A 27,181-nucleotide genomic window follows, 5' to 3' on the forward strand; every position below is an offset into this window, starting at 1 on the left:
TTCCGAAGACAGCCTTCAGAACAAGATATGGACACTATGAGTTCATGCTGATGCCGTTCGGGTTAACAAACGCTCCGACAGTATTCATGGATCTCATGAACAGGGTGTTCAAACCATTTCTTGACAAGTTTGTTGTGGTATTCATCGACGATATTCTGGTATATTAGTCAAGTGAAAAAGACCACAAAGAACATCTTCGTCTCACCCTCCAGACGCTGAGAGAAAAAGAACTTTACGCCAAGTTCAAGAAATGCGAATTCTGGCTAGAGAGCGTCGCATTCTTGGGACACATAATATCAGCAGCAGGGGTATCTGTGGACCCTAAGAAAGTAGAAGCAATCTCAGATTGGCCTAGACCAAAGAATGTGACAGAAATTCGAAGCTTCTTGGGACTAGCAGGCTATTATCGAAAATTTGTTGAAGGATTCTCTTCAATAGCCATACCCCTCACCAAGCTCACACAGAAGAACTCTAAGTTTCAATGGAGTGAAAAATGTGAGCAAAGCTTCGAGACTTTGAAGAAGAAGCTTACATCCACACCAGTGCTAGTATTACCTATGGAAGGTAAGGACTACACCGTCTACAGTGATGCATCTAAAGAAGGTTTAGGATGTGTACTCATGAAAGAGGGAAGGGTGATAGCGTACGCGTCAAGACAGTTGAAGCCGTATGAACAGAATTACCCAACGCATGATCTCGAACTAGCCGCAGTGGTGTTCGCACTAAAAATTTGGAAACATTATCTTTATGGAGCCAAATGTGAGATTTTCACTGATCGCAAAAGTCTTAAATATTTGTTCACTCAAAAGGAACTAAATATGAGAAAAAGACAATGGATCGAACTCATGAAGGATTACGACTTGACGATAAGCTACCACCCAAGCAAAGCCAACAAGGTAGCAGATGCTTTAAGTCGAAAGAATATGAGTAAGGCGATCCTGACCTCACTTTCTGCACAACCATGTCGATAAGTCAGGATAGAGATTCCGCTTTGGTGAAACTAAAAGAGCAAGTTAAAGAAGGGAAAGCACCAGATTTCGAGACGGATAACAAAGAAATCTTGTGGATGAAAGGACCATTGTGCGTACCAGACATCGATAACCTTCGACAAGAAGTAATGTCCGAGGCACATAAGTCGAAATTTTCAGTCCATCCTGGCAGTACCAAGATGTACAGAGATTTGAAGAAAAGTTTTGGGTGGAGTGGAATGAAGAAAAACGTGGCAATGTTTGTTTCCAAGTGTCACGTGTGCCAGCAAATCATGGCAGAGCACCAAAGACCTGGAGGACTTCTGCAACCTCTAGAAATTCCAGAATGGAAATGGGAACATATCTCCATGGACATTGTTGTCGGGTTACCAAAGTCATGAAGTCTAGACAAAGTCATGACGGCATTTGGGTAATCGTAGATAGACTCACAAAATCTGCACATTTCTTACATGTCCGCATGAACTATAATTTGGACAAGCTAGCCACACTGTACATGAATGAGATCGTACGATTACATGGAGTTCCAGCTAGCATACTATCCGACAGAGATTCTAGGTTTACATCTCGATTTTGGAAGAGCTTTCAACAAGCTATGGGGACAAAAGTTACTCTTAGTACGGCGTACCACCCTCAAACTGATGGCCAAACTGAGAGGACAATTCAAACTCTAGAAGATATGCTGAGAGCATGTGCTCTAGACTTCAGTGGTAATTGGAGTGAGCACCTACCTTTAATCGAGTTCGCCTACAATAATAGTTAACACAGCAGTATTGGGATGGCACCATACGAAGCTCTGTATGGACGAAAATGTCGATCACCACTGTATTGGGATGAAGTAGGGGAAAAAGCCATCGTTGGACCCGAACTAATCCAAGAAACAGTGGATAAAGTTGCTGTGATTAAGGAGAGATTGAAAACTACACAAGATCGACAAAAAAGCTGGGCTGACTTGAAAAAAAGACCCGTGGAATTCGAAGTTGGAGAGAAGGCATATGTGAAAGTGTCACCCATGAAGGGTGTTATCCGATTCAATAAGGCTGGGAAACTGAATCTCAGATACGTCGGACCATTCGAAATTCTTGAGAAAGTGGGAACATTTTCTTATAGATTAGCACTCCCACCCGACATGTCAAGAATTCACAATGTATTCCACGTCTCGCAGCTGAGGAGATATATTTCTGATCCAAGTCACATTCTGGAAGCTGGACCACTTCTGGTTGAGAACAATCTAAATGAAGAGCTGAAGTATGAAGAAATTTCGATTCGAATTGTGGATTTCAAAGACCAAGTACTGAGGCGACGAACTATTCCATATGTCAAAGTACAATGGTCCAACCACAGCGAAAGAGAAGCTACTTGGGAGTTGGAAGAAAAGATGCGAGCACAATACCCTTATCTCTTTGAAGAACTTATATAGCCAAGTTTCGAGGACGAAACTTCTCATAAGGAGGGAGGGATGTGTGAACCTCATATTCCAGCAGTAGCAGCAGCTAGCAGATTTCAGTAGAAGCTATTAATTCCAGCAGCAACTCATATTTCAGAATATGGTATTTTTCCAGCAGACAAAATCCAGTAGCAGAAGAGTTCAGTAGCGAGATTCCAGCAGTTAGCTACTGGTTCTGCTCAGGACTTGTAACTGAAGCATTTAACATGGAATAAAGGTTGTTAATGGCAGATTATGGTCATTAATTGGAAGGCCAACAGTCAGATTTTGGCCTATAAATAGCACCCTCAATCCCTGAAATTGATGTTACTAAAACCTTGAGTTATAACTTGAAATTAGAGCTAAGAGAGTGCATATTTCGAAGCTGTAAAATCCAGTAGCGAGGCAACCAGATTCCAGAAGACTGCAACCGAAATCCTTCAAGCAAAATACTGTAAGTGGGCTTATGTTTAAGTATCTTGAATCCAGTTTGATGATTTATGTTGTAAACCAAAGTTTCTGTATGATCGATTTCTGATATCTGAATTTTGAAGCACTGAAACCTAGTGAACTAATGGTAGGAATATATATTCTGAACATTACTGATTACTGATTACTGGCCTCACCCCTTAGAGGAGAGAACATATAGGGGATTGATATCAGTTTAGCCATGAAATTCACGAACGTGCTCAGTGCTTGCTTTTGTTAAACTTCTGATTTCTGATTACTGAATACTGATTACTGATTACTGAATATTGAATACTGATTTCTGTTATGAAAATAAGAATTCATGTATATTATTCGTATTACTGTTTCTGTATGAAAATGATTTTGAAAACTAGGAGTTATTCCCGTCCCCGCTTACTGAGTGACAATCATATCACTCACCCACCAAACCCATCTCAGATAAGAGCGAGGAAGAGTTGTTAGAAGAAGAGGAGCAACTTTAGTTTTGGGGCTGGTGATGAAGATCGTTGTTCGTAGTTCTGATTTATATTTTATATTCTGCTGCATCTGTTCAGACATCGTATTTTCTGGTTTTACATTTTCGCTGTAAAACATTTGCATCAGACAACGATTATTATGAATAAAAGACTGGTTTCTGAATTTTTACTTCTGAGGCTTGTTGTTTTTTAATGTAAATTTGAGAGCAACGTCGGTGTCAGCCAACCCCCGTCCCGGGGCGTGACACCTACTCTCACATGACTTTTTGATATGTTATGTGAATAATGATGATCTCTTAGTTGCCTTGATAGATTTGACTTGGAGGGAAGATTTTATTTGACGAATGATTCAAAATATGGTTTTTAAATAATGCCTATATGTGGCTATTAGAATTTCATGATTGATACCAAGTGAATTTAAAATTCACTTGAATTCGAGAAATTTAAAATCAATAGATTTGAAATAGATAATGTCAAATCCATCCATCCTAGCGAAACCTAAAGTTTGTCCCTTCGATTTAAAACAGAGCCAGAAATCTAATGAATCGTCGAGTCTAAGCTATCAAAAACTTTATATGATATGAAGCGAACTCACATTTTTCTCATGTTTATGATATGAACACGTATACGCCTCCCACGCCCCTGAATACTTTAGCCATCGAGATGTGATATAGTTTTAGTAAAAAAAACAGATTTTTCTCATGTTGTTCACGATGAACGGCGCGCAGCAAAAAATCATGCATCACAAGGAAATTATGGTTTGTATACTCGAGTAAGATTCTTTGAGATATATCTACTATCAACATTGTTTAAGCACTTTGAAATGCAGGTGATTCAAATAAAGTAGCCCACTTGAAAGGACTGGAGGGAGCTGAGGAGAGATTACAATTGTTTGAAGCAAATTAATTGAAGATGGATCTTTTGATCCCTCGGTTCATGGTTGTGAAAGGGCCTTTCACACAGCCTCACCTGCTGTCTCTGCAGCAACCGACCCGCAGATTTGTTGTCTTTCGTTCTTGTGTGTGATTCTTGTGATGTTCGATTCTTCTTTTTAATTACCTTATAATTGATAAATTATTTTATTTTGTTTGGGCTTGTTTTGATCATTGTCATTGTTCATTGTGATGAAGTGAACTCTTTTCAAATTCACGTATGATGTTTTAATTTGTTGCTCGTCTGAAATATTGATTCTTGAAGTACAACTATATTTTTTACCATTTTCACACATTGCAAAACATTTGACTGCAAATTCATGGCAGTGAATGAGGGAGACCAATATTCAAAATTATACAAAAATAAAAATTCTTGGCAGTATGTATTTGTGCTTATTTTGAATCTTGTGTAAAATTATATTTTTTTTGATATATTATGTACTTTGTTTAGGTAGAACTGATAGAACCGGCAGTTAAGGGAACTCTAAATGTACTAAAATCATGCAGCAAAGAACATATTTGAGAAAAGTAGTGGCAACTGTTGAGATACGAGGGAAATAAACTAGGTAACATCACAACAAAACATCATAAGTAATATCAATAATGAATAAGATGAACACCAATATTTATAGTGGTTCATCTCAAAATTGGGCTACGTCGACTCTAAACCTATCAAGGAGATCACTTCTTTATTAATAACAAAGAAGACAAGAGAATTGAGAATAAAAATTATTTCACTCAGAATACTCTGATTTTAAAACTCACTTTCTCTCCCCTAATCCTATTTCTTCCAAAGATAAACACTCCTTAAGAAATCACACACTAAATCATTTATCTCACTTCTACACTTGTGATTGTAAATGAGAGGATTTTTTGTTTTTGTGTGTTTTTAAAATGAAAAATGGATAGGTATTTATAGATGAAGTTTAGGAAAGAAAACAAAAAATAAAACATCATTACTTACATGATCAAACAAATCATTTTTTACTAACTCAAAACATGTGTTAATTATTTGTAAAAAAATGTTGTGTCTTGGATTCAAATTTGTTGGCTTGATTTGTTTAACAGTAACATCCTCTATAGTTGCAGTTATGTTCAATTACAAACCCCAAGGCCCCGATGCTGTAGTTGACGAAACATGGTTTTCAAAATCCAGTATTATGTGAAGAAATCAAGGTTTGTGCTCGTAGGAATACCACAATTTTATTATTTTCCACTTGATGTTTTTATCTTTTGAAGACTCATCAAGATCCAAAAGAATGTCAACCTATAGAATTTAAACTTTAGACAATCATTGTAGGTGTCTGATTTTGATAATTATAATTCTTCTATGGTTTGTTTCTATTAAGATACCCCGGAATTTTGAATGCAATACACAGTTTGTTGAAAAATACTGTGATTTTTAAATATGATGGATCCAACAAAGAACTTTTGATCAAACATTACATCTCATGCTAGCAGGCATGGTATTGCCTCTCAACAACATTGGCTGAGGAAGTTGCATGTAAATTCTCTAAAGAAAATGGAATCTGACTTGGTAGTAATCAATCCTGGATACGTGATCGATCCTCTCCTTTAGGCTACACTCAATACCACTTCTGAGGAATCTGTGAACTTGATCAAAGGTGCATAAAATGATTTCTAAACTTGATCGAAGGTGCATAAAATTATTTGTATGCCTTTCCGCCAATTTAGATTTCTTGAGCATTTAAACTGATTACAGGAAAGCAAATATGTGTTTGAAAATGTGAGAGATGTTGCTCAAGCACATATTTTGGAATTTGAAAATCCTTCAACTAGTGGCGGATACCTTTTGACCAAAACAACGCGAATTCCATAGGAAATTTTCTTGGTTTCACAGAAGAAGCTTTATCCTTCTTTAGACCTTCCTAAAATGTAAGTTTTTTATCTGTTCAAAAAATTTAGAGTTGCCACTCTCCCAATTGATCCTTCATTTCTCAAGAAAAATCAACTTCTATGTTATTCACAAGCATTGTAAACGCGATTCTGGAAGGTCACGATCATTTCTTAAATTTTCAAACCATTTATTAACAACCACTTTACCTGAGGTATGTCAGCCAAATTAATGCAGTGGTTGGGGAATCATTTATTGTTGGTTGAGAAAAGATGGAAACGCGATTCAATTAATATGAAACGTTTTTCACAATAACGAGGGATCTCTATAAATAGAGCTCTCTCATCTCATTTAATATCATTCCTTCATCGAGTTCTTTCTCTCATCTTATAGCATTTGATTGCTTAGTTTTATAATATTTGTAAGATGTTTGTTCTCCTGTATTAAGAGAGTGTGTGTTCTCTTTGGAAACATAGTGAGTGATTGTACACACTAAAATATTATAGTGGAACATTTTTCATCTTACCCATGGTTTTTATCCTAGTAATTTTTAGGGGTTTTCACATAAATCTCGGTGTCCAATTTTATACTTTATTTTCATATTATTATCTCAAGTTGCCACATGTAGGACCAACAAGTTGTAATAGAGTTTCGGTCAAAAATTTCTTAAAATTCTGAGTATGTTATGTAGTTGCAACCTAGACTGATCTTCCACATCAGAAAAGTTTTTTTTAGATTTTTTATTAAGGCGAGACTATTTTGTCCAGTCTACTTAATTTTTGTAAACATAGTGGCGGACATGTACAAAATAACAAAATTCAATGTAAGCATTTTTATGTTATTAAAAATAAAGATACAAACGGTTTTAATGAAGGAAAATTGTTTTGGTGTAATTGGAGATAGACCGGTGGAAATGACGTATGATGGAAAATGAAATGAGATGAATGATAATATTGTTGCCAGTTTACACTTGGCTATAACAGACGAACTACTGTCAACTATCTCCGAGATAAAAACAACAAAAGTTATATGGGATATTCTGACGAAGATGTACGACCTCTGATCTCACCTCCCGGATACCTGAAAAGAGAGGAGGTCAAGTCACTATACAACAAGATTTTTCTAAAGAGAAGGATTTATGCTCTTCGGATAGTAGAATCCTCATCGATGACCGACCATATCAACACACTAAATATTTTATTTGCCCAACTCACTTCAATGGGGCATAAAATAGAGGAAAATGAATGTACAGAGCTTCTACTTCAAAGTCTACCAGATTTATATCATTAACTTAACCAAAAATATTCTTATGGGCTCTCTAAAATTCGACGATGTCTTAACTGTGGTTCTTAGATAAGAAAGCCGGTGCAAAGATAAGGAATATATGTTGATAACTTCGAAGCAGACAGAGACTTTACCGATGATAAAAGGAAGATTTATGGATCATGACTCTAGTGGGAGCCAAAGACAAGGTAGATCAAAGTCTAGAAGTAAGAAGAAAAATATTTATTGCTTTAATATGACGGTAAAGGGCATTTCAAGAAAGAGTGTACGAGTATCGAGAAGAGTTCTCAAGAAAATGTAGCTAGTACTTCAGGCGGTGGTGAATTATTATTTAGCGAAACAGCAACAGTTACAGAAGGCATGCACAAATTTTTTGAACGTATGGATTATAAATTCAAGAGCTATGTGGCACATGACGTCTCGTAGAGAATGGTTTGATCATTATGAACCATTCTCAGGAGGATCTATGATCATGCCCTGGAAATCGCTGGGGTCAGTACTATCAAAATAAAAATGTTTGATGACACCATTCACACCATACAAGAGGTACGACATGTGAAGGGACTGATGCAAAATCTTTTGTTTTTGGGGCAATTGGACGATATCGGGTGTAAAACCCTTATCGAGAACAAGATCATGAAAATTGTGAAGGTTGCGCTTGTGGTTATGAAGGTGGAAAAAGTTGCTGCAAATCTGCATGTACTTTTGGGAGAAACACACAAAGAGGCAGAACTAATTGTTGCATCAATTGGTCCAGGAGAAGAAATAACAGTGTTATGTCATAGAAAACTTGGGCATATGTTAGAACGAGGGTTGAAAATTCTATCAGAACGGAAGCTGCTGCGGGGACTTACAAAAGTGTCATTACTTTTTTGTGAGCATTGTGTTACCAGTAAACAACACAGATTAAAAATTGGCAGTTCCAATGCCAAAAGTAAAAGCATATTGGAGCCGATTAATTCGGATGTTTGGCAAGCACCGGTTGTATCCCTAGGAGGAGCGCGATAATTTGTCTTTTTTATTGATGATTTCTGTAGGAGATGTTAGGTGTATCTAATCAAGAAGAAATCAGATGTTTTTCAGATCTTCAAATATTTCAAAGCGTGGGTTGAATTTGACTCTAAAAAGAAAATCAAGTGTTTGAGTACTGACATTGGAGGAGAATATAACAGTGACGAATTTTATGCATATTGTCAACATGAGGGCATCAAAAGACAGTTTACGACGGCTTACACACCTCAGAATGGATTGGATGAACGGATGAACAGAACTTGTTAAATAGAACAAGAGCTATGTTAAGGACTTCGGGTCTAGAAAAGTCATTTTGGGCGGAAGCAGTCAAAACCGCTTGTTATACTATCATTTTTTCTCCTTCAGTGGCGATTGATCAGAAGACTTCGATAGAGATGTGGACTACAAAGCCGGCTAATTATTCTCATTTTCATGCATTTGGAAGTCATGCGAACGTTCTGTACAATGAGCAAGAAAGATCGAAGTTGGATTCGAAATCCAGAAAATTTATCTTCTTGGGTTATGCTGATGGAGTAAAGGGGTTTAACTTGTGGGATCCTACTATGCACAAGCTTGTTATCAATAGATATGTTATTTTCGAAGAAGATAAAGTAAAGGGATACAAAGACACATTGAATTCAGAAACTATTATATTTTAGGTGGAAATAAGACAGACAAATGTCAAATTTCTTATGAAGCAGTATCAGAGCACGAAGAATCAAGAATATGTTGAGTATAAGGTTTCTAATATGAGACAGTCAACTTGAGATAGAAGGCCACCAGGTTGGCTTTTAGAGTATTTAAATGAAATCAATATTGCTTAGTTTATTATCAGAGGATGGTGAACCATCGAGTTTCTACAAGGCTACTCAAAGCTCGAATGTATCCTTGTGGATGATAGCAATGCAAGAAGAATTGGAGGCGTTAGACAAGAATAAAACTTGGGATCGTGTTACACTACCACGAGGGATGAAAGCTGTGACGCCCTAAACCTCACCACGTAATCATACAACATGTGACGTCATATGCATAAAAATTTTCTTATCAACGACATAATAATATAATGCATATTCGACAAAATAGTGAAATCATCATACTATCTACATCAGTGTAGCATAAACAGTATAATAAATACATACACACAACTCAAATAAGACAATAAACTATAGTGTCTCTATCTACTATCAACTACAGGATTGTTTGACTAGACACACCTAGTTCTTCACCTCTATCATGTCTCACGGCTATAGTGTTGTAACCTGTCCAACAGAAACAGCCCCTAGAGGGTGAGCATATACAACAATCATCATCATAATACATAACAGTTATATTAACACCAACATAAAATATAACTGAAATCATAGCAGAAATACCCACTTTGTTGTTTCTGGACAATCAAACCATCAATGACATCACTCTCATACTACTGCAACAACAACATCAACGATACGTCGCACCCCAACTCCAGTGACAGCAATATCGTCGAACGAACAACATCAACGATACTTCGCATCCCTACTCCGGCGACAACAATATCGTTGATCGAACAACATCAACGAGACGTCTCCCAACAACGATAGCCAACAACATTAACAATAATAAACAACAACAAATATAATATCAAATCATCCAATTTCAGTGATTTACCATCGTTCAACACAATAGTATTTATCAATACTAAACAATAACAACATATGCTCGTACGTCAACACGTACCTGATAATCGAGTATATATATAAAATCTGACTATTTCTTTGATCCCAAGGCTTGTAACGTATCTAAATAATTCAACAACAATTATCAGATTCATTGTCATCGTATCAACACAGTCATAACAGCCTCAATATATAACATCACATAGCTCAACACAATTAATTCAACAAAATATAAAACTCGATTATAAATTCTTATCGTTCAACAATTTAATATTCTGATGTATTTTATTCACAATACTATTATCAAATACACCATAATCAATTAAATTCAAATAATAGGCTATTTTACAACATCCGTTAAACTACAAAAACTTTATATCAACATGTAGCCTATACTTCGTAGACTCCGAATATATAATCAGAATTAATAACAACTGACAAACAGCTCACCAGTTTCAATTCAATGATAAAAATCCCTAATTAAAATAAATTGGGAATAATTCAAAATAACACCACTATAATCTTTTCTTCTTCGTTAAAATCATACATTATTCAACAATATTCAATTTATGTATGATTTAACAATTTATCGGATTTATTCTAGAAATCGTCGAATTTCAAACATTACTGTCACGCCCCGGGACGGGGGTTGGTCGACACCGGCGTTGCTCTCAAATTTACATTCGAAAACAACCAGCCTCAGAGTACAGAATTCAGAAACCAGTCTTTAATTCATAATACGGAATAAATCAATTGTCTGTTACAACTCAAATACTGATGTTTTACAGCGAAAATGTAAAACCAGACATAACAGTGTCTTAACAGATACAACAAAATTAACATAAACATAAACTGAGAACAATAATCTTCTTCACCAACCCCAGAACTGGATCTGCTCTTCTTCTTCTAATATTTCTTCCTCGTTCTTATCTGAGATGAGTTTGGTGGGTGAGTGATATGATTGTCACTCAGTAAGCAGAAGCAGGGAATAACTCCCAATTTTCGAAATCGTTTTCAACAAGACAGTAAAACAGTAATATGCAGAAAACTCTTATTTTCAGAACAGAAATCAGAATTTAGAAATCACAGGTTTCAGAACAGAAATCAGAATTAGTAAGCACTGAGCACGTTAGTGAATTTCATGGCTAAACCGATATCAGTCCCCTATATGTTCTCTCCTCTAAGGGGTGAGGCCAGAATCAGAATCAGAATTCAGAAATGTTCAGAATATATATTCCTACCATTAGTTCACTAGGGAGTTTCAGTGCTTCAAAATCATATATCGGAAATCAAACATACAGAAACTGTGCTTTAAAACAGAATTATCAAACTGATTTCAAGATATTTATATATAAGCCCACTTACCGTAATTTGCTAGAGTTTCGGTTGAAGTCTACTGGAAATCTGGTTGCTCTCGCTACTGGATTTTACAGCTCGAACAAGGCACTCTCTTAGCTCGAAAATTTAAGTAATAGTCTCACGATTTTTGTAACACCAATTCAGAGACATGAGGGTGTTATTTATAGGCAAAATTCTGACTGTTAGCCTCCCAATTAATGGCTATGATCTGTCATTAATAGCCTTTATTCCGTGTTAAATGCTTCAGTTACAAGTCATGGTCTGCATTAGTAACTGTCTGCTGGAAATTTCGTGCTGCTGCTGTTAGATTTTATCTGTTGTTTGCTGCTGGATTCTAATCTGCTGGAAAAATACCAGCTTCTGAAATATTAGTTTCTGCTTGGAATTTTGCATTGCTGCTGGAATGCTGAAAATTCGGGTTCTCACAATTACCAAAAATATATTATACCTCAAATCGAAGATCTCATGTCAACGATCCTAGAACTGAAGTCGGTTCGTTGATTGGATAAACCGATAAGTCGAAAAGAAAATTCAAAACCCTATTCTTTCTTTCTTCTCTCTCCCCTCTGTTATACACACTTTCGAATGAATTATGATTCATTCGATTCATATTTATCATTCTTTTTTAATATTATATTATATTAATAAAATAATATAATATTTAAAATTTTAACACCGGTATATCTTTTTAGACCATTCAAACGATCAAATTTTTCAAAACTCAAAACATGAAACTTCTACGTCTTTGAGTTTTCTATGATATATCAAATTTCAAATCATTTGGACTTCATATGACCAAAAAATGTCATATTTCATTCTTTAAAAATCGTCGATTATTTAGTAATCTCACATTACTAAATCAACAAATTGTAATATTTACTTCAGGCATTACAAAAGCCATTGGTAATAGATGAACTAAGTGGAGCAGTATCATACTAGATTGGTGGTAAAAAGGTATGCTCAGAAATAAGGAATTAACTTCAATGAGATATTTTTTTCTGTGGTTCTGTTAATTTCAAGTTATCATCCGAAACGTGTCCTAACATTGAAGCAGAGAGGACGGAGATGTCTCGAGTACCATATGCATCAGCAATAGGGAGTTTGATGTTCTCCATGATCTGTACAAGACCGGACATTGCTCAAGCAGTGGGAGCAGTTTGAAACGTCTACTACTCGTTTTCTTTAAAATATACTAGAGATTCTTTTTCTTTCTTTTCTTAAAATACTTTCAGCCTAATACACTTATATGTATATATATATATATATATGTATATATATGTATACTTTGCACCATTTAAAATAAAATCACCGACTAATTATTTGAAAATCCCAAACGCAGTGCAAAACATAAAATCGTAGGATGTCACCCGAACCTAAAACTACTATTTTTCAAAATAAAGTATAAGCATCTTAAATCCTCTCAAAACCACTCAAAAGCATCAAAAGTAAAAACGTCATAAAAACTTTAAAATCATACTAATGCGGAAAAACTAGCAAAGGTTCTCGGGTTATGTGCACCACGGTTCAGCTAGTTCAACCATCAAGTCCTCCAACATCATCAAAATCATGCTCACCTGCATCGATCACACCTAGTGAGTCTAATAACTTGGCAAATCTTAAGCATGATATCAAGTAATACATATACATTCACATGCGACAATGAAAATACTTTTAATAAAAATAGTTTTTCATTAATATGCATACTTTAAACATGGATACTTTCGTTCAACTTGTTTCCCCTTTCGTCCAGCCCTTAGCCAAGCCTCTATGGTCCTTTAATCATACGGAAAACACCCTCTTCCATAACCCTATCATGACAGCCTCTTTGTGCAACATAAACATGGATTTAAAAGCATAAAAACTCAAGTTTTATAATGTACAAGCCATAAAAACGAAATTATAAGAAGGATATCATATTTTTCATGCTAACATTATCAAACACACATAATGTGGTATGAACGATGAGTGAAGGAAGATTGAGACGTGTCTTTGCGTATTTCACGTACGAAAAACAATCCTTGACGCGATGGACGTTGGCGGAGAGACGGGGGAGGAAGCTTGCTGCGTTTTTTTTTACCCTTCAATTCACGTGAATGTGATGACTGTGTGGTGTGTGGGTGCGTGTGCTGATGGAGAGTGAAGCCCTAGGAGTCTAGTGCTTGCAGGCGTGTGGTTTTAAGTAGTTTTAGGGTTTGGAAACTCTATATTGCAATATAAACAATTGGGTAGGAGTTTAGACCCAATAACCATGGTATCATAGGCCCATTAGGCCCACTATAATATAGTTAAAATATTTTGTTTAGGAAAGTTTTCGAAAATATTAGTCGAGTTCCTAAAAAATCTTTATTTTCGTTAAAAATCGATTACCGTTTTAAAATACAACTCGACGCGTAAACAACTCTCAAAAAGCACCATTTTCGAAAATTCCAATTAAAATATACCATATATTAAATAATAAAAAATAATCAATTAATAAAAATATTTTCCTTTATGGTCCCCGGTCTCCGTTCCTCGATCGCGTCTCGAATAACCTTTCAAACACATTTTTATGCATTCTAATATAAAAACCTATTTTAAACATATAAATGTACCTACCACATTTAATTAATGCAACTAAAACAATTCATTTAGTCATTTTTCATTTTTCCTAGATTTGCATGCAGTTATGATACATTAAAGGTACCTCAAATGCTGCATTATGTTATGGAGGATCAGATTTTACACTCAGGAGCTATGTCGATTCAGATTATGCAGATCTTGATAAGATAAAATCTACTACTAGTTATGTGTTTACACTTGCAGGGGGAACAGTAAGTTGAGTTTCAAAACTGCAAATAGTTGTGGCGTTATCTACGACGGAAAAAGAATATATGGTTGATATTCAAGCTTATAAGGAGGCAATATGGATTAAAAAGTTATTGGAGGAGATTGAGCACAAACAAAAGAATGTTCTTTCGTTTGTGACAGTCATAGTGTCTTGCACATCGCAAGGAATCCAGTCTTTCATTCCAGGACGAAACACATTGGAGTACAATTTCACTTTGTGCGGGAAGTAGTAAAAGAAGACAGTGTGGATATACAGAAGATCCATACAAAAGATAACATAGATGATGTTCTGACCAAGCCAGTGAACACGAATAAGTTTGAGTGGTGTAGATCATCAAGTGGCCTAACAGAAACCTTAGTAGCAGAGAATGACAAGATTGAAAGGATGCGTAAGGATTACTCGATTCTAAATCAAATCTCCAAGTGGGAAGAATGTAGTCAAATTAATGCAGTGGTTGGGAGATCAATTATTTTTGGTTGGGGAAAGAAGGAAACGTGTTTCAATTAATATGAAATGTGTTTCACAGTAACGAGGAAACTTTATAAATAGAGCTCACTCATCTCATTTCATATAATCCCTTCAACAAGTTCTTTCTCTCATCTTATTACATTTGAGTGCTTAGTTCTATAATATTTGTGAAGTGTTTGTCCCTGTATTAAGAGAGTGTGTGCTCTATTTGAAAACACGGTGAGTGGTTGTACACCATAAATATTATAGTAAAATTCTTTTTATCCTACCCGTAGTCTTTTCCCTAATAATTTTTAGGAGTTTTCTACGTAAATCTCAGTATCCAGTTTAATACTTTATTTTCATATTATTATCTCAAGTTGACGCACGTGAGACCAACAAGGTAAGACATCTAATTCTCTTGTTGGATTTCTTATTCATATCATATTTTCTAAATAAATGATCCATTTTTCCCTCAAGTATTCGATGGTTTCATGGCAAGCAGTATCCGAGTTTCTCATATTCTACAAATGTTAGCTAGCTTTTCACATTTTAACTTATTGCCGCAATACTCCAGGGGATCCAAAAGTTCCAGGTATGCAATAAGATAGCGCAAGATCTGGGCGTCGTTTGCACTCCTTTGAAGGTGAGCCTAAAGGATATGGTTGAAAGCTTGAAAGAGAAAAAATACCTCGCCTGAACTTGCCAACAACAATACCCCGGGACTCATTTCGTCTCATAATCCGTCGTATGTAGCAAAGAAGTCGTTTTAATTGTAGAAATAATAATTATGTTATTAATCAGTTTGGTTGGTTTGGTTTTCGAACATCCCTGCTAGGCTGCTATCACTTGGAATGCCCCGATGACTCGGTTTTTTGCCTATTTTTTATACATGAAATTTTGTCTAATTTTTCGATAGCTCAGGGACTCTATTTGTCAATATTATCTCAATTTTCTCTTAAAAAATTATAGCCCGAGTAGAAATGAAAACATGGCTCTTCCACTACCTGCTTTCACTTGAGTTCAAAATACTCAGTGTCATACTCTTATTCCAAATGTTCAAGATTTTATATCTTCAGAATTTCATGCATCGAAACTACTAAAAATTGTTCGTCCCAAAGTTTTACAAATATACTTCAGTTTTAAAAGCAAAAAGAAACCAGAAATCCGCTTAGCATAAAAAGTAATATTTTTTTATTGATGACCCAAATAAGATATCCGTCTCACAAAATACGACCCGTGAGACCGTCTCACACAAGTTTTTACCTTTATGTGTATTGTCCATCGAAACTAACACATTGCATATGCAAAAATTAAAGATAAATATGAAATGTGGATGATTGAGTGATTTTTTTATTTGGGTGAAGAGTTAAAAGGAAATGTAACAGTGATTTGGATGAAAAAAGTGAATAAAAAAAACATGAAATTTTTAATTAAATTTTGTAATATATTTTGACTTTGAAAAAAAAAAGACTCGACTGAATATTTCTAGACTTTTGAAAAGACATGAAAGATTTAATTAAATTTTGTCATATATTTTGACTTTGAAAAAAAAAAGACTTGGGGATATTTCTAGATTTTTTAAAAGACTTCCAACCTACGAACGGTAATTATAGTCTGTAAATAATAATATTATAAGAGTTGCACGGTAATGCCAAAAATCTCGTTAGCACGTATGGTCGACGCAGTGTATGGCAGTTCCTATGTGTGTTGGGAAATTACCCCGAAGCGATGCCGATCACGATGATAATATAGTACCCAAAAATGCGGAATAAAAATAATCAACAAGAACACAAAGATTTACGTGGTTCACCCAATATAGGCTACGTCCACGGAGCACTGCAACTTTTATAACTGGAAGAAATATTACAACAAGTGTATACACCAATACACTCAATATTTCTCACTCCCAAACCCCGAGTATACCGAGAAAATAATTTCTCTAACTCACACAAGAGAATTCCCGCACTCAAGAAAAAAATACGTTCTTTTTTCCTATGCACTCTTTTTTTATCAAAACTGAAAAGCTTTTGATTTTTGGATACAATAACTGAAGGAACTGAGCTCTATTTATAACTAATTCCTACGATCAGTTTTGTAAAATCTTTCGATGTGGGATATGTTTTTCTGAGTATTTTATTTTGACATGGGCCCCACCTCATTAAAAATTCACCTAACAATTCTCCCACTTGAAGACTTGATTCCAATCATGTTTTCACATCATCAGTGATCATCAGTGCAGCAGCTCATACCTCCTTTGTTAGTCCAGGAGACCAACTGAAGTCAAACACAACTTCAGTTTTTCAATGATAACAGCCTTCGTGAGCATATCAGCTGGATTCTTGCTTCCAGGAATCTTCTCAAGCTTCAAGACTCCATTCATCCGATCTCTAAGGATCCTCATTCCAATGATTTGTTTTGTAGCACCCAAATCCTTCAAAGCAAATTCCTTTGATAACTCTTTCTCAAGTTTATCAATCTCCTCCAGACAAACTCCTGCTATCAACATATCATCTACATATATCAGTAGTATGATATAATAACCATCAAGCTTCACATAACAGCAATGATCAGCTTGACACCTTAGGAAACCATTATTACTCATAAATCCGTCAAACTTCTTGTACCACTGTCTTGGAGCTTGTTTGAGACCGTACAAGCTCTTCTGAAGTTTGCACACCATTCTCTCTTTTCCCCGTACTTCAAAGCCCTGTGGTTGCTTCATATAAATTTCATCATCTAGGTCACCGTGAAGAAACACAGTCTTTACATCCAACTGCTCCAAATGTAAGTCTTCCTTCGCCACTAGTCCAAGTACTGTCCTGATAGTGGTTAATTTAACCACCGGAGAGAAAATCTCGGTGTAATCAATTCCTTCCCGTTGTTGGAAGCCTTTTACAACAAGTCTTGCCTTGTACCGCTTGCTACCATCATGCTCTTCTTTTAACCGGTACACCCACTTGTTATGTAACGCCTTTTTGCCTTGCGGAAGTTCTGTCAACTCCCACGTCTGATTGGATGACAGTGAATCCATCTCATCTTCCATGGCCAACTCCCACTTGGTTGAATCATCATTTTGCATTGCCTCTTCATAGGTCTCCGATTCACCTTTGTCTGTTAGCAAAATATAGTGAAGTGCAGGGGAGTATCTTTCAGGTGGTCTAATGGTTCTCAAAGATCTCCTGAGTTCAATCACCGGAGTTTGTGGGTCATCATCTTGTGCAGTTTCTTCTTCATCTTCCTGGTCATTGGTTTTCGATTCATTCACAGGAATATATGTCAATGGCACTTCATCAGTCTTCTTGACTTCAGGACATTTATCTCCAGCTCCAATGTCTGACTTGTCCTTGTACAAAAGTTGCTCATTAAAGATTACATCCCTGCTCCGAATGATCTTCCGATTTTGGTCATCCCAGAAACGATAACCAAACTCATTATCTCCATAACCAATAAAAAAACACTTCTTTGATTTCGGATCAAGTTTTGTTCTGCTTGCTGAATCAATATGAACATAGGATAGACATCCAAACACTTTCAAGAAAGAAAGGTTTACTTCTTTGCCGCTCCATACCTCTTCGGGTATTCTGCAGTCAAGCGGTATCGAAGGTCCTCTGTTGATCAGATATGCTGCAGTGTTAACAACATCAGCCCAGAATGATTTTGGCAATCCAGAATGCAATCTCATGCTCCTTGCACGTTCATTCAAGGTCATGTTCATCCTTTCAGCTACACCATTCTGTTGAGGTGTACCAAGAATGATTTTCTCCATCTTGATCCCGTTCTGTGCACAATATTTTTTAAACTCATCATCTTCATATTCTCCACCATTGTCAGACCGTAAGCACTTCACCTTCAAGTTGGTCTCATTCACCACCATGGCTTTCCACCTTTTAAAGGTCTGGTAAACATCAGATTTATTTTTCAGAAAATAAACCAAACTTTTCTACTCGAATCGTCAATGAATGTGACATAGTATCTCGAGCCTCCAAGGGATGTCACAGGAGATGGTCCCCATACATCAGTATGAACCAGCTCCAACTTTGCTGCTTTCGGTTCTCTACCGCCTTTTGAAAAGCTCACCTTTTTCTGCTTTCCAAAGATACAGCTTTCACATAGTTGGTGTTCAATAGTCTTTAATTCTAGTAGCTTTCCTTTTGACACCAACATCTTCATTCCCTTTTCACTCATATGTCCAAGTCTATAATGCCATAGACTTGAATTGGCTCCAGCATCCACAGCTGCTAATGTGTCTCTGCAACTGAAAGTCATATACAGTGTTCCAGTTTTCTTTCCTCGAGCAACAATCATGGCTCCTTTGTTCACTTTCCAGGAACCATCACCGAAAGTCACATTGTGGCCTTCATCATCGAGCTGTCCCACCGAGATCAGATTGCGTGTCAATTTTGGTACATGCCTGACTTTATTGATTTTTCAGACAGATCCATTTGACATCTTCATCCGTACATCACCCATATCAACAATTTCCAAGGGTTTTCCATCAGCCAGGAAAACTTTTCCGTAATCACCAGCGATGTAATTATCAAATAAATCGCGATCACCAGTGGTATGAAACGAAGCCCCCGAGTCCATAACCCAAGAATCAACAGGGCTTTCCATGGATAATAGCAGAGCATCATGTACTTCCTCAGTGACAGCATTGACATTATTCTTTGTTGATCTACAGTTCTTTTTCAAGTGACCAGTCTCACCACAGCTCCAGCACTTCATATTCTTTTCAAGGATGTTTTTGTCTTTTCCATTTCTTGATTTGGATCTACCGCGCCATCGGTTGGAACTCCTTTCACCACTCCTGCCTCTTCCTCTGTTATCAAGATTTAGAGCAGATCTCGATGATGTTGCTTCACCCGAGTCTTTCCTGCGAACTTCTTCAGCAAGGATTTGATCTCTAACATCATTGAGTTGTAGTTTCCCTTTTCCAACAGAGTTGCTAACCGCTGCCCGCATCGGTTCCCAATTGTCTGGTAAAGACGCCAGAAGAATAAGTGCCCGGATCTCATCATCAAATTTGATGTCCACCGATGTCAGCTGAGAGACGATCGTGTTGAATTCATTTATGTGTTTTGCCACCGAAGCACCTTCTCCCATCTTCAAGTTGAATAACTTCTTCACGATATGTACTTTGTTGTTTGCTGATGGCTTCTCGTACATGTCTGACAGAATGGTCATCATCTCCTCCGTGGTTTTGGCCTCCGCCACGTTATGCGCCACATTCTTTGTTAGGGTCAGTCGTATCACACCTAACACCTGTCGGTCAAGGAGCTCCCAATCATCATCCCCCATTCTTGTTTCTTTCCTGATAAAGGTTGATGCAGCTTCTTACTGTACAGATAATCTCTTATCTGTAACCGCCAGAACGAAAAATCTGTTCCGTCGAACTTGTTGATTCCCGGTCCCGATCCATCATCTCCGGCCATCACTTCTCTAGTCTTAGCAAAAAATCTAAAAAATCTTTTCTGATGTGGAAGATCAGACAAAGCTGCAACCACAGAGCATACTCAGAATTTTTAAGAATTTTCACAACAAGGCTTTGATATCAGTTGTTGGGAAATTACCCCGAAGCGATGCCGATCACGATGATAATATAGTACCCAAAAATGCGGAATAAAAATAATAAATAAGAACACAAAGATTTACGTGGTTCACCCAATATAGGCTACGTCCACGGAGCACTGCAACTTTTATAACTGGAAGAAATATTACAACAAGTGTATACACCAATACACTCAATATTTCTCACTCCCAAACCCCGAGTATACCGAGAAAATAATTTCTCTAACTCACACAAGAGAATTCCCGCACTTAAGAAAAAAATACGCTCTTTTTTCCTATGCACTCTTTTTTTATCAAAGCTGAAAAATTTTTGATTTTGGGATACAATAACTGAAGGACTGAGCTCTATTTATAACTAATTCCTACTATCAGTTTTGTAAAATCTTTCATTGAGGGATATGTTTTTCTGGGTATTTTATTTTGACGTGAACCCCACCTCGTTAAAAACTCACCTAACAATGTGGAGAGAAGAAGATTCGGTAGTCTACAAACAAGACCAATCACACGCGCATAGGTACAAAATTTGGGCCGAAACGCGATCGACAGAGGATGAGTGGAGTGGGAAAAGTTGTGTGCGTGACTGGAGCATCGGGATACATTGCTTCATGGCTGGTTAAGCTTCTGCTTCAGCGGGGTTACACTGTTAAAGCCACTGTTACAAACCTCAGTCAGTATTAATCTCTATCTACATGTTTCACGCAATTAATTTTTGTGGGTTTGGACTGATTAATTTCTTAATAATATCAGAGTTGTTGTCTCGTTTTTTTTTTGGGGGTTTTTGGTTATTGGATACAATAAATGACGCTTTAAACCGTTACCATGGTTGGCCATAAAACCAAGAAATTTTCAGTACTATTTTTTGTGTTCAGACTTAAAAATTATGTTCTTGTTCTTGCTTTGTGGCTTTTTCTGGTTTCCGATGTCAGTAACAGTTGATTTCCAATGAGTTTTTATTTTGGGGAAAGTTATCTCATTGTTTTGTTTTGCAACATTTTGATGTGATGTCCTGATGCTCTTGATCAACCATCTAAAAAAAGAGAACAATCAGGTCTTTTATTTCATAGGGTGCGGAGCTATATAGATCCTCGGGGCATTTCGTCAAAGTGTTTTTTAGAAACTATGGGGGAGACTGATTTTTTTACTAACACTTTGACCTGGGACTTTTTTCACAACCATGAATCCTCCTGTGTTATTGTATTATATCCTCTACTGTATTCTCATCTATATATATTTGAATGAATTTTACAATGTTTTATGATTGCTAACAGAGTTTTCTTTGGTTTCTCTCTTCCTCGGTTAATGTCACAATGTCTAACTGGGGCATTATCTGGTCGCCCAGGTTCACTGTCCATGACATCTTAATCACGTCGTGCAATCCTAACTTTCTGTTTAATATTCATGTTTCTTATCTCGTCCATCCTCGTATATCCGTGCATCCACTTTAACATCCTTATCTCGGTAACTCTCATCTTCTGGTCATATACTCGGTTCATAGCCCGACACTCAGCTCCGTGTAACATAGTAGTTCTTGTTGGAAGAACAATGAAGTTTCGATCGAAATTCACTACAGAAACTATATCAAGAACCATTTAATACTTTCACCAAGTCGTTAACTCTTGACAATTATTCGAGCACCAGGCTAACTAACCAGAAAGAAGAATTAAAAGCTTAAAGATCACACTGGAGATACGTGGTTCAGCTAATGAATTACCTCCATCCACCGGAGAACAACCACTTTATTAATATACACTAAAGTTTGAATTACAGTACACTTTTCCAGAAAAATGAATGAACACAATATGAGTCTTGTTTCCTCTATATTCTCTTATCCTTTCTTCTCCCACTGAGTTTGTGCATTCCTTGATGTATATGTGAGATCTCTCTTTCTGCGTCTGCTTATCTTTTGTGTGTCTCAGCCTTTTATGGTTGTTATATTTCCCCAACGACTAAAGTGGCAGTCTTCTTTTGAATTATGTCCACTCTTGACCGTGACTTGAGATAATTCCCCTATTTAAAGGCTTCAATTCCCCTACTTAAAGGCTTCTTGATCACCAACGTAATAGACACATTCTTTACAGTCCTAACCGCCATTTTATAAAAAAGTCCTTCTTGCTTTAGAGGTACCCTTGTGATCGCAAAGAACACCCGACATGCTCATTCATTTCAACCATCTTGCTTGTATTATATGTAATACAGCTCAATCAATCCCTCCATCCTTTAGCAAAAACGATCTCAAAAAAATAATAAATAAATAAATAAATAAAAACAGAACAAACAGGGAAGAGTCTGATTTATGGCCAAGTAGGAAATTTTGTTGCTATTTATATGGCTTGATATCGAATTCTCATGAATTGAATCTATGGCGCAGCTACTTTAGTTTTCTGTTGATTGATCTTGTAATTCTTCATCCTTAGTATCAAATGAATTTTAGAGCTGTCCCGCGAGATCTACAGAGGTCCGTGCCTTCGGCTTGAATCAGAGCCAGTTATCTAATTGATCGATGGGCTAAACCAAAAGTAAAAATCTTTCTGAATATATGAAGTGAAATCACAAGTTTCTGATGTTTAGTAAATGCAAATGCCTATGCTTTTCCACCCCTTCTATTCGAACATTGGGGTGAGATACAGTTCTATTACGAATATCGTGATGTTTCTGGTGATATTCACATTGAACTATGGGAGACAATCCTAAGTTCACATTGAACACTTATTCTGGTATATTTTAGATGATATAATCAAGCGAAAGAAGTGAATGCTACCATATTCGAACAAAGAAAATATGGGTTGTATCCATGAGTAAGATTCTTCGAGATATATCTGGTAGCGACATTTGTTTAATCACTTTGAGATGCAGGTGATAAGAATAAAGTAGCTCACTTGAATGAACTCGAGGGAGCAGAGGAGAGATTACACTTGTTCGAAGCCAACTTAATGGGAGATGGATCTTTTGATCCCGCGGTTCATGGGTGTGAAGGGGTCTTCCACATAGCCTCACCGGCTTTCCTTGAAGTAACCGATCCACAGGTTCATTGTCTTACTCGTGATTGATTCATGCAACGTTAAGATCTTTCTTGAATCACATCACACTTGGTAAATTATAAATTTTTTTTGGGGCGAGGGGTGGTAGGCTTGTTCTGATCATTCTCATTCTTCATTGTGATGAACTTGAACTCTTGTCGGATTCACTTATATTGTTTTAATTTACTAAATGCTAGATTTATTTATATTCTTGGTTTAGGTAGAACTAATAGAACAGGCGGTGAAGGGAACACTTAATGTCCTAAAATCATGCAGCAAAGTACCTTCTGTTAGAAGAGTAGTGCTAACATCGTCTCTCGCTGCAGTCATGTTTAATCGCAGTCTCAAAGACCCCAATGTTATAATTGATGAGAAATGGTTTTCCGATCCAGTATTCTGTGAAGAAATCAAGGTTTGTACTTGTGAGAGTGCCACACTTTTTATCCTTCTCTACTTTATATTATTATCCTTCTTGAACTTGTCAAGATCCAGAATGAAATTCCAACCAATGATTTTGAAAATTAGTATGATTCTCTTGGCATCTGATGATGATTTGATTCTGTTGTGGTTTGTTTTCTATTAAAATACCCCACAATTTGAATGTGATACACAGTAGCTCGAAAAATATACTTTGTTTGAGCAATCCTTTGATCGAAACATCATATCTCATGCTAGCAGGCTTGGTATTGCCTCGCAAAGACATTGGCAGAGGAAGCTGCATGGGTATTCTCTAAACAAAATGGCATCGACTTGGTAGTAATAAATCCTAGCTACGTGATTGGTCCTCTCCTTCAACCAATACTTAATTACACTTCTAAGACGTTCTTGAACGTGATTAAAGGTATATCGAATGATCTGTATGTCTTTCCGCTAATCCAACTTTTTGGAGCATTAAAATTTATGTAGCACAGATACTCCTAAAATTTTGTTTCTGAAGAATCGGACACGGATATGGATACGACACACTGATACGCGTGTCGGATACGACAAAATCCTTTTCGTTGATTTTTTATAGGCTTGACCAGTCGGATACGTTGATTTTTCAAAATTTGTGGTGTCGCCGTATCCATATCGTATTCGATATGATACCCTTATCTATAACCATAAAGCGTATATTAAAATAATATTCTATTACAGAAAACAAAGCATTTCCTTGGCCATTCTATCAATTAGTTGATGTTAGAGATGTTGCTCAAGCACATGTTGTGGCGTTTGAGAATCCTTCAGCAAGTGGCAGATACATTTTGATAGAAAGAACATTAAATCATTCGGAAACATTGGAGATTTTGCAGAAGCTTTATCCTTCATTGGACCTTCCTAAAATGTAAGTCTTTTCTCTGTTCAAAAACATCAGAGTTCCCACTCTCTGGAACGATCCTTTATTTCTCAAGAAAATTTGACTTCTATGTTACTCGCAAGCGTTTTGAATATGAGGCATGTCCATAACTTGTGGATTGTAGCTTGAAATCCAGTTATTCCAGTTATTGATCATCTTGGAGAGTCACAGTCCTTTATCTTAATCATCGATGGACGTATGATACAAAATTTCATTTTTTTGTTCCACAATGATCATTATTCCACTTGGAAAATAACATCCATTTTTATGAATTTCTCTGTAGTTTCATTGCAAGAGCTTTTGCTTGTGGCTAATAGTGAATATGTTGTTTTCACCAATATTGTACATTCGTTTACGATTTCCAGGATAGGATCTTGTTTAGACGTTCGACGAGTTGATCAAATTTCAGACATATGCATGCCTCCCTCTTTAGCTGAGATTCTATAGCAGAAGGAAACAATATTTAGACAAACAATTCTATTGTCGGATTTCTTATCCAAAGAAGATCATATTGCTCTAAATAAATAACTCATTGCCCTCTTGAGTATCCAATAGTTCCATGGAAAGCAATATTTTAGTACCTCGTATTCTACAAACAATAACTAGTTTCACATTTTTGTCATTGCAGCAGTACTGCAGAGGATCCAACGTTCCAGGTATGCAATAAGAAAGCACTAGATTTGGGCATTGTTTTCACTCCTTCAGAGGTGAGCCTGAAGGATATGGTTGAAAGCTTGAAAGAGAAAAATTTCCTCACATAAATTTGCCCATCACAATACGTCCTTGAGGCTGATATTGTCTCATAATCTATCGAATGTGGCTAAGTCATTTTAGTTGTACTCTTGAAAGAAGTTATCCAGTTACTTACTTGAACTATAACTACAACTTACTAGTTAATTTCAAACTTTTTCTTCAGAAAGAATGCTAATTCGTTCGCCATGGATAAACTTCACCTCACTGAAAATGAGTTTGATACAACGTTCTCATTTTACTCGCAAACAGAATGTGTGTAATTCGGAGCAATGTAATTCGCCATGGATAAACTTCACCTCGCTGAAAATATAGTGTATATTTTCGATTAACGACCATTTATTTTAAGATATGAAGTATTTATGATTCTTACCCATAACCAAGACAATTCCCATGCATCAAATATCGTACAGCAGGTAAACTACTTGGTAACATACAAAAGAATTATGTAAATTTTTTAAAATGATATTATTTCATATATTGTTATAAATCTAGAATGTGTTGCATGGTTTTCATAGTTAATATATATATTAAATAACAATATAACTTGATACTCATCGGTAGGGATATAAACGAACCAAACCATTTGTGAGCTATTCGAAGCTCGATTCAATAAAAGCTCGTTTATTGAGGCTTGTTAAGATAAACAAACCAAACTCAAGCTTTACAGTATCCGGCTCGTTAGCTCGTGAACTTGTTCATTGGTAAGTTCATGAGTAATCTTTTAGATGGAAAAATAATAGTTTTGATATTTGATTTATTGATTTTGCATATTATTTATGAAATATATAGAAAAATCTATTAAATTTATTTATTAATAATATATTTTTCTTTAAATATATAATTTATTTTTAATTAATTTAATGAAAATTTAAATGTATAATTCATATTTATTAAGCTTGTTTAGGCTCGATAAAGGCTTGAATAAGCTCGTGAGCCATTCATATATTCGTTATATAAAGCTCGAGCTCGGCTCGATTATAAAGGAACCAAGCTCAAACATTCAAGAGTTCGGCTCGGCTCGACTCGATTACATCCCTACTCACGGGAAATTTAGGGTCCGATTCCAGCAAGTGTCACTAATCCAGACGCAGGTGTCAGAATTGTATCGAGCCTGAAAGCATGAATAAGACTGTTAGAAGGGGGACAAGAGGGTGTCTTGGCGTAGTCCCTCCGACGCTCAAGTCAGAGACTGAGGATATAAGTGGCGAGCAGCTAAGGGTGCTGCTGAAAAACAATATATTGAATCCATGAGTTAGACATCCGAACATGTTATTTATAGGAGAATATCTGGGCCCGTGTTGGGCCTTTCACCTTAGTTGGAGATGGGCCAGGGGTCCAAATGTGGTTTGGGCCTAATGTCCATGGGGTATCACCAGTCTCCCCCTCCCGAGTCGAACTGAACCGCAGGTTCGAAGTTCGATTAATTGTGTTGTTCTCGGTTTACAACATGTTAGTTGTGTGTTCTTCCTCTGCTGCTCATTAGTCTCCACAAGTTTGGAAACAAATTAAATCTTCCCATCTTGAAGGGACAGATCTATGTTGGACTCTCTTAAAAATTGAGGTCCACTTCTCACTTCACCCTCATTTCCTCTTCACATTATTTTCTCCACCCTTCGTTTAGCACGTCGCCCACGCTCACCTTTTGTAGTGCCCAAATTCAGTACACGTATAACTCATGCATTTATTTAATTATTAAAGCATTTATTTAATTTTAAAATGAGTCTTAGTGGGGCATAATTTATTTAAATGCATTATTTTAAATTGTCTATGTTTATGTG

At 36.4% G+C, this 27,181-nt stretch overlaps 1 protein-coding gene, 1 long non-coding RNA gene and 1 pseudogene across 3 annotated transcripts; 2 read left to right on the forward strand and 1 right to left on the reverse strand.

Annotated features, from left to right (window-relative positions):
• Positions 1 to 557: 557 nt before the first annotated feature.
• LOC142519789 (phenylacetaldehyde reductase-like) lies at positions 558 to 6,128 on the forward strand (annotated as a pseudogene).
• Positions 6,129 to 20,740: 14,612 nt separating this feature from the next.
• Positions 20,741 to 25,631, forward strand: LOC142517749 (phenylacetaldehyde reductase-like). 2 transcript variants are annotated; one of them, XM_075620155.1, is made up of 6 exons: positions 20,741 to 20,964; positions 23,151 to 23,320; positions 23,535 to 23,726; positions 23,993 to 24,155; positions 24,452 to 24,638; positions 25,282 to 25,631. In XM_075620155.1, exons 1-6 carry the CDS (start codon positions 20,847 to 20,849, stop codon positions 25,409 to 25,411), a joined length of 960 nt encoding a protein of 319 aa, XP_075476270.1. In that variant the 5' UTR covers positions 20,741 to 20,846; the 3' UTR covers positions 25,412 to 25,631. The 2 variants fall into 2 exon arrangements, with proteins under 2 accessions (XP_075476270.1, XP_075476269.1); XM_075620154.1 differs by having other exon boundaries at positions 25,279 to 25,621.
• LOC142517751 (uncharacterized) lies at positions 21,047 to 23,228 on the reverse strand. Its single transcript, XR_012813366.1, has 2 exons — positions 22,030 to 23,228; positions 21,047 to 21,996 (listed from the first exon to the last, which is right to left on the reverse strand). It is a non-coding gene; the product is annotated as an uncharacterized LOC142517751 (long non-coding RNA).
• Positions 25,632 to 27,181: the final 1,550 nt, after the last annotated feature.

The sequence above is a fragment of the Primulina tabacum genome, chromosome 11 (genome assembly GCF_025594145.1).
Source record: "Primulina tabacum isolate GXHZ01 chromosome 11, ASM2559414v2, whole genome shotgun sequence".
Classification (NCBI taxonomy): Eukaryota; Viridiplantae; Streptophyta; class Magnoliopsida; order Lamiales; family Gesneriaceae; genus Primulina; species Primulina tabacum.

Excerpts from the sequence above, each read along its gene's own strand:
- LOC142517749 (XM_075620154.1), top strand. The coding sequence starts at position 20,847 with ATGAGTGGAGTGGGAAAAGTTGTGTGCGTGACTGGAGCATCGGGATAC. Across the intron at positions 20,965-23,150 it reads AGCCACTGTTACAAACCTCA|GTGATAAGAATAAAGTAGCT; the intron begins GTCAGTATTAAT and ends TTTGAGATGCAG. Across the intron at positions 24,156-24,451 it reads GTTCTTGAACGTGATTAAAG|AAAACAAAGCATTTCCTTGG; the intron begins GTATATCGAATG and ends ATTCTATTACAG.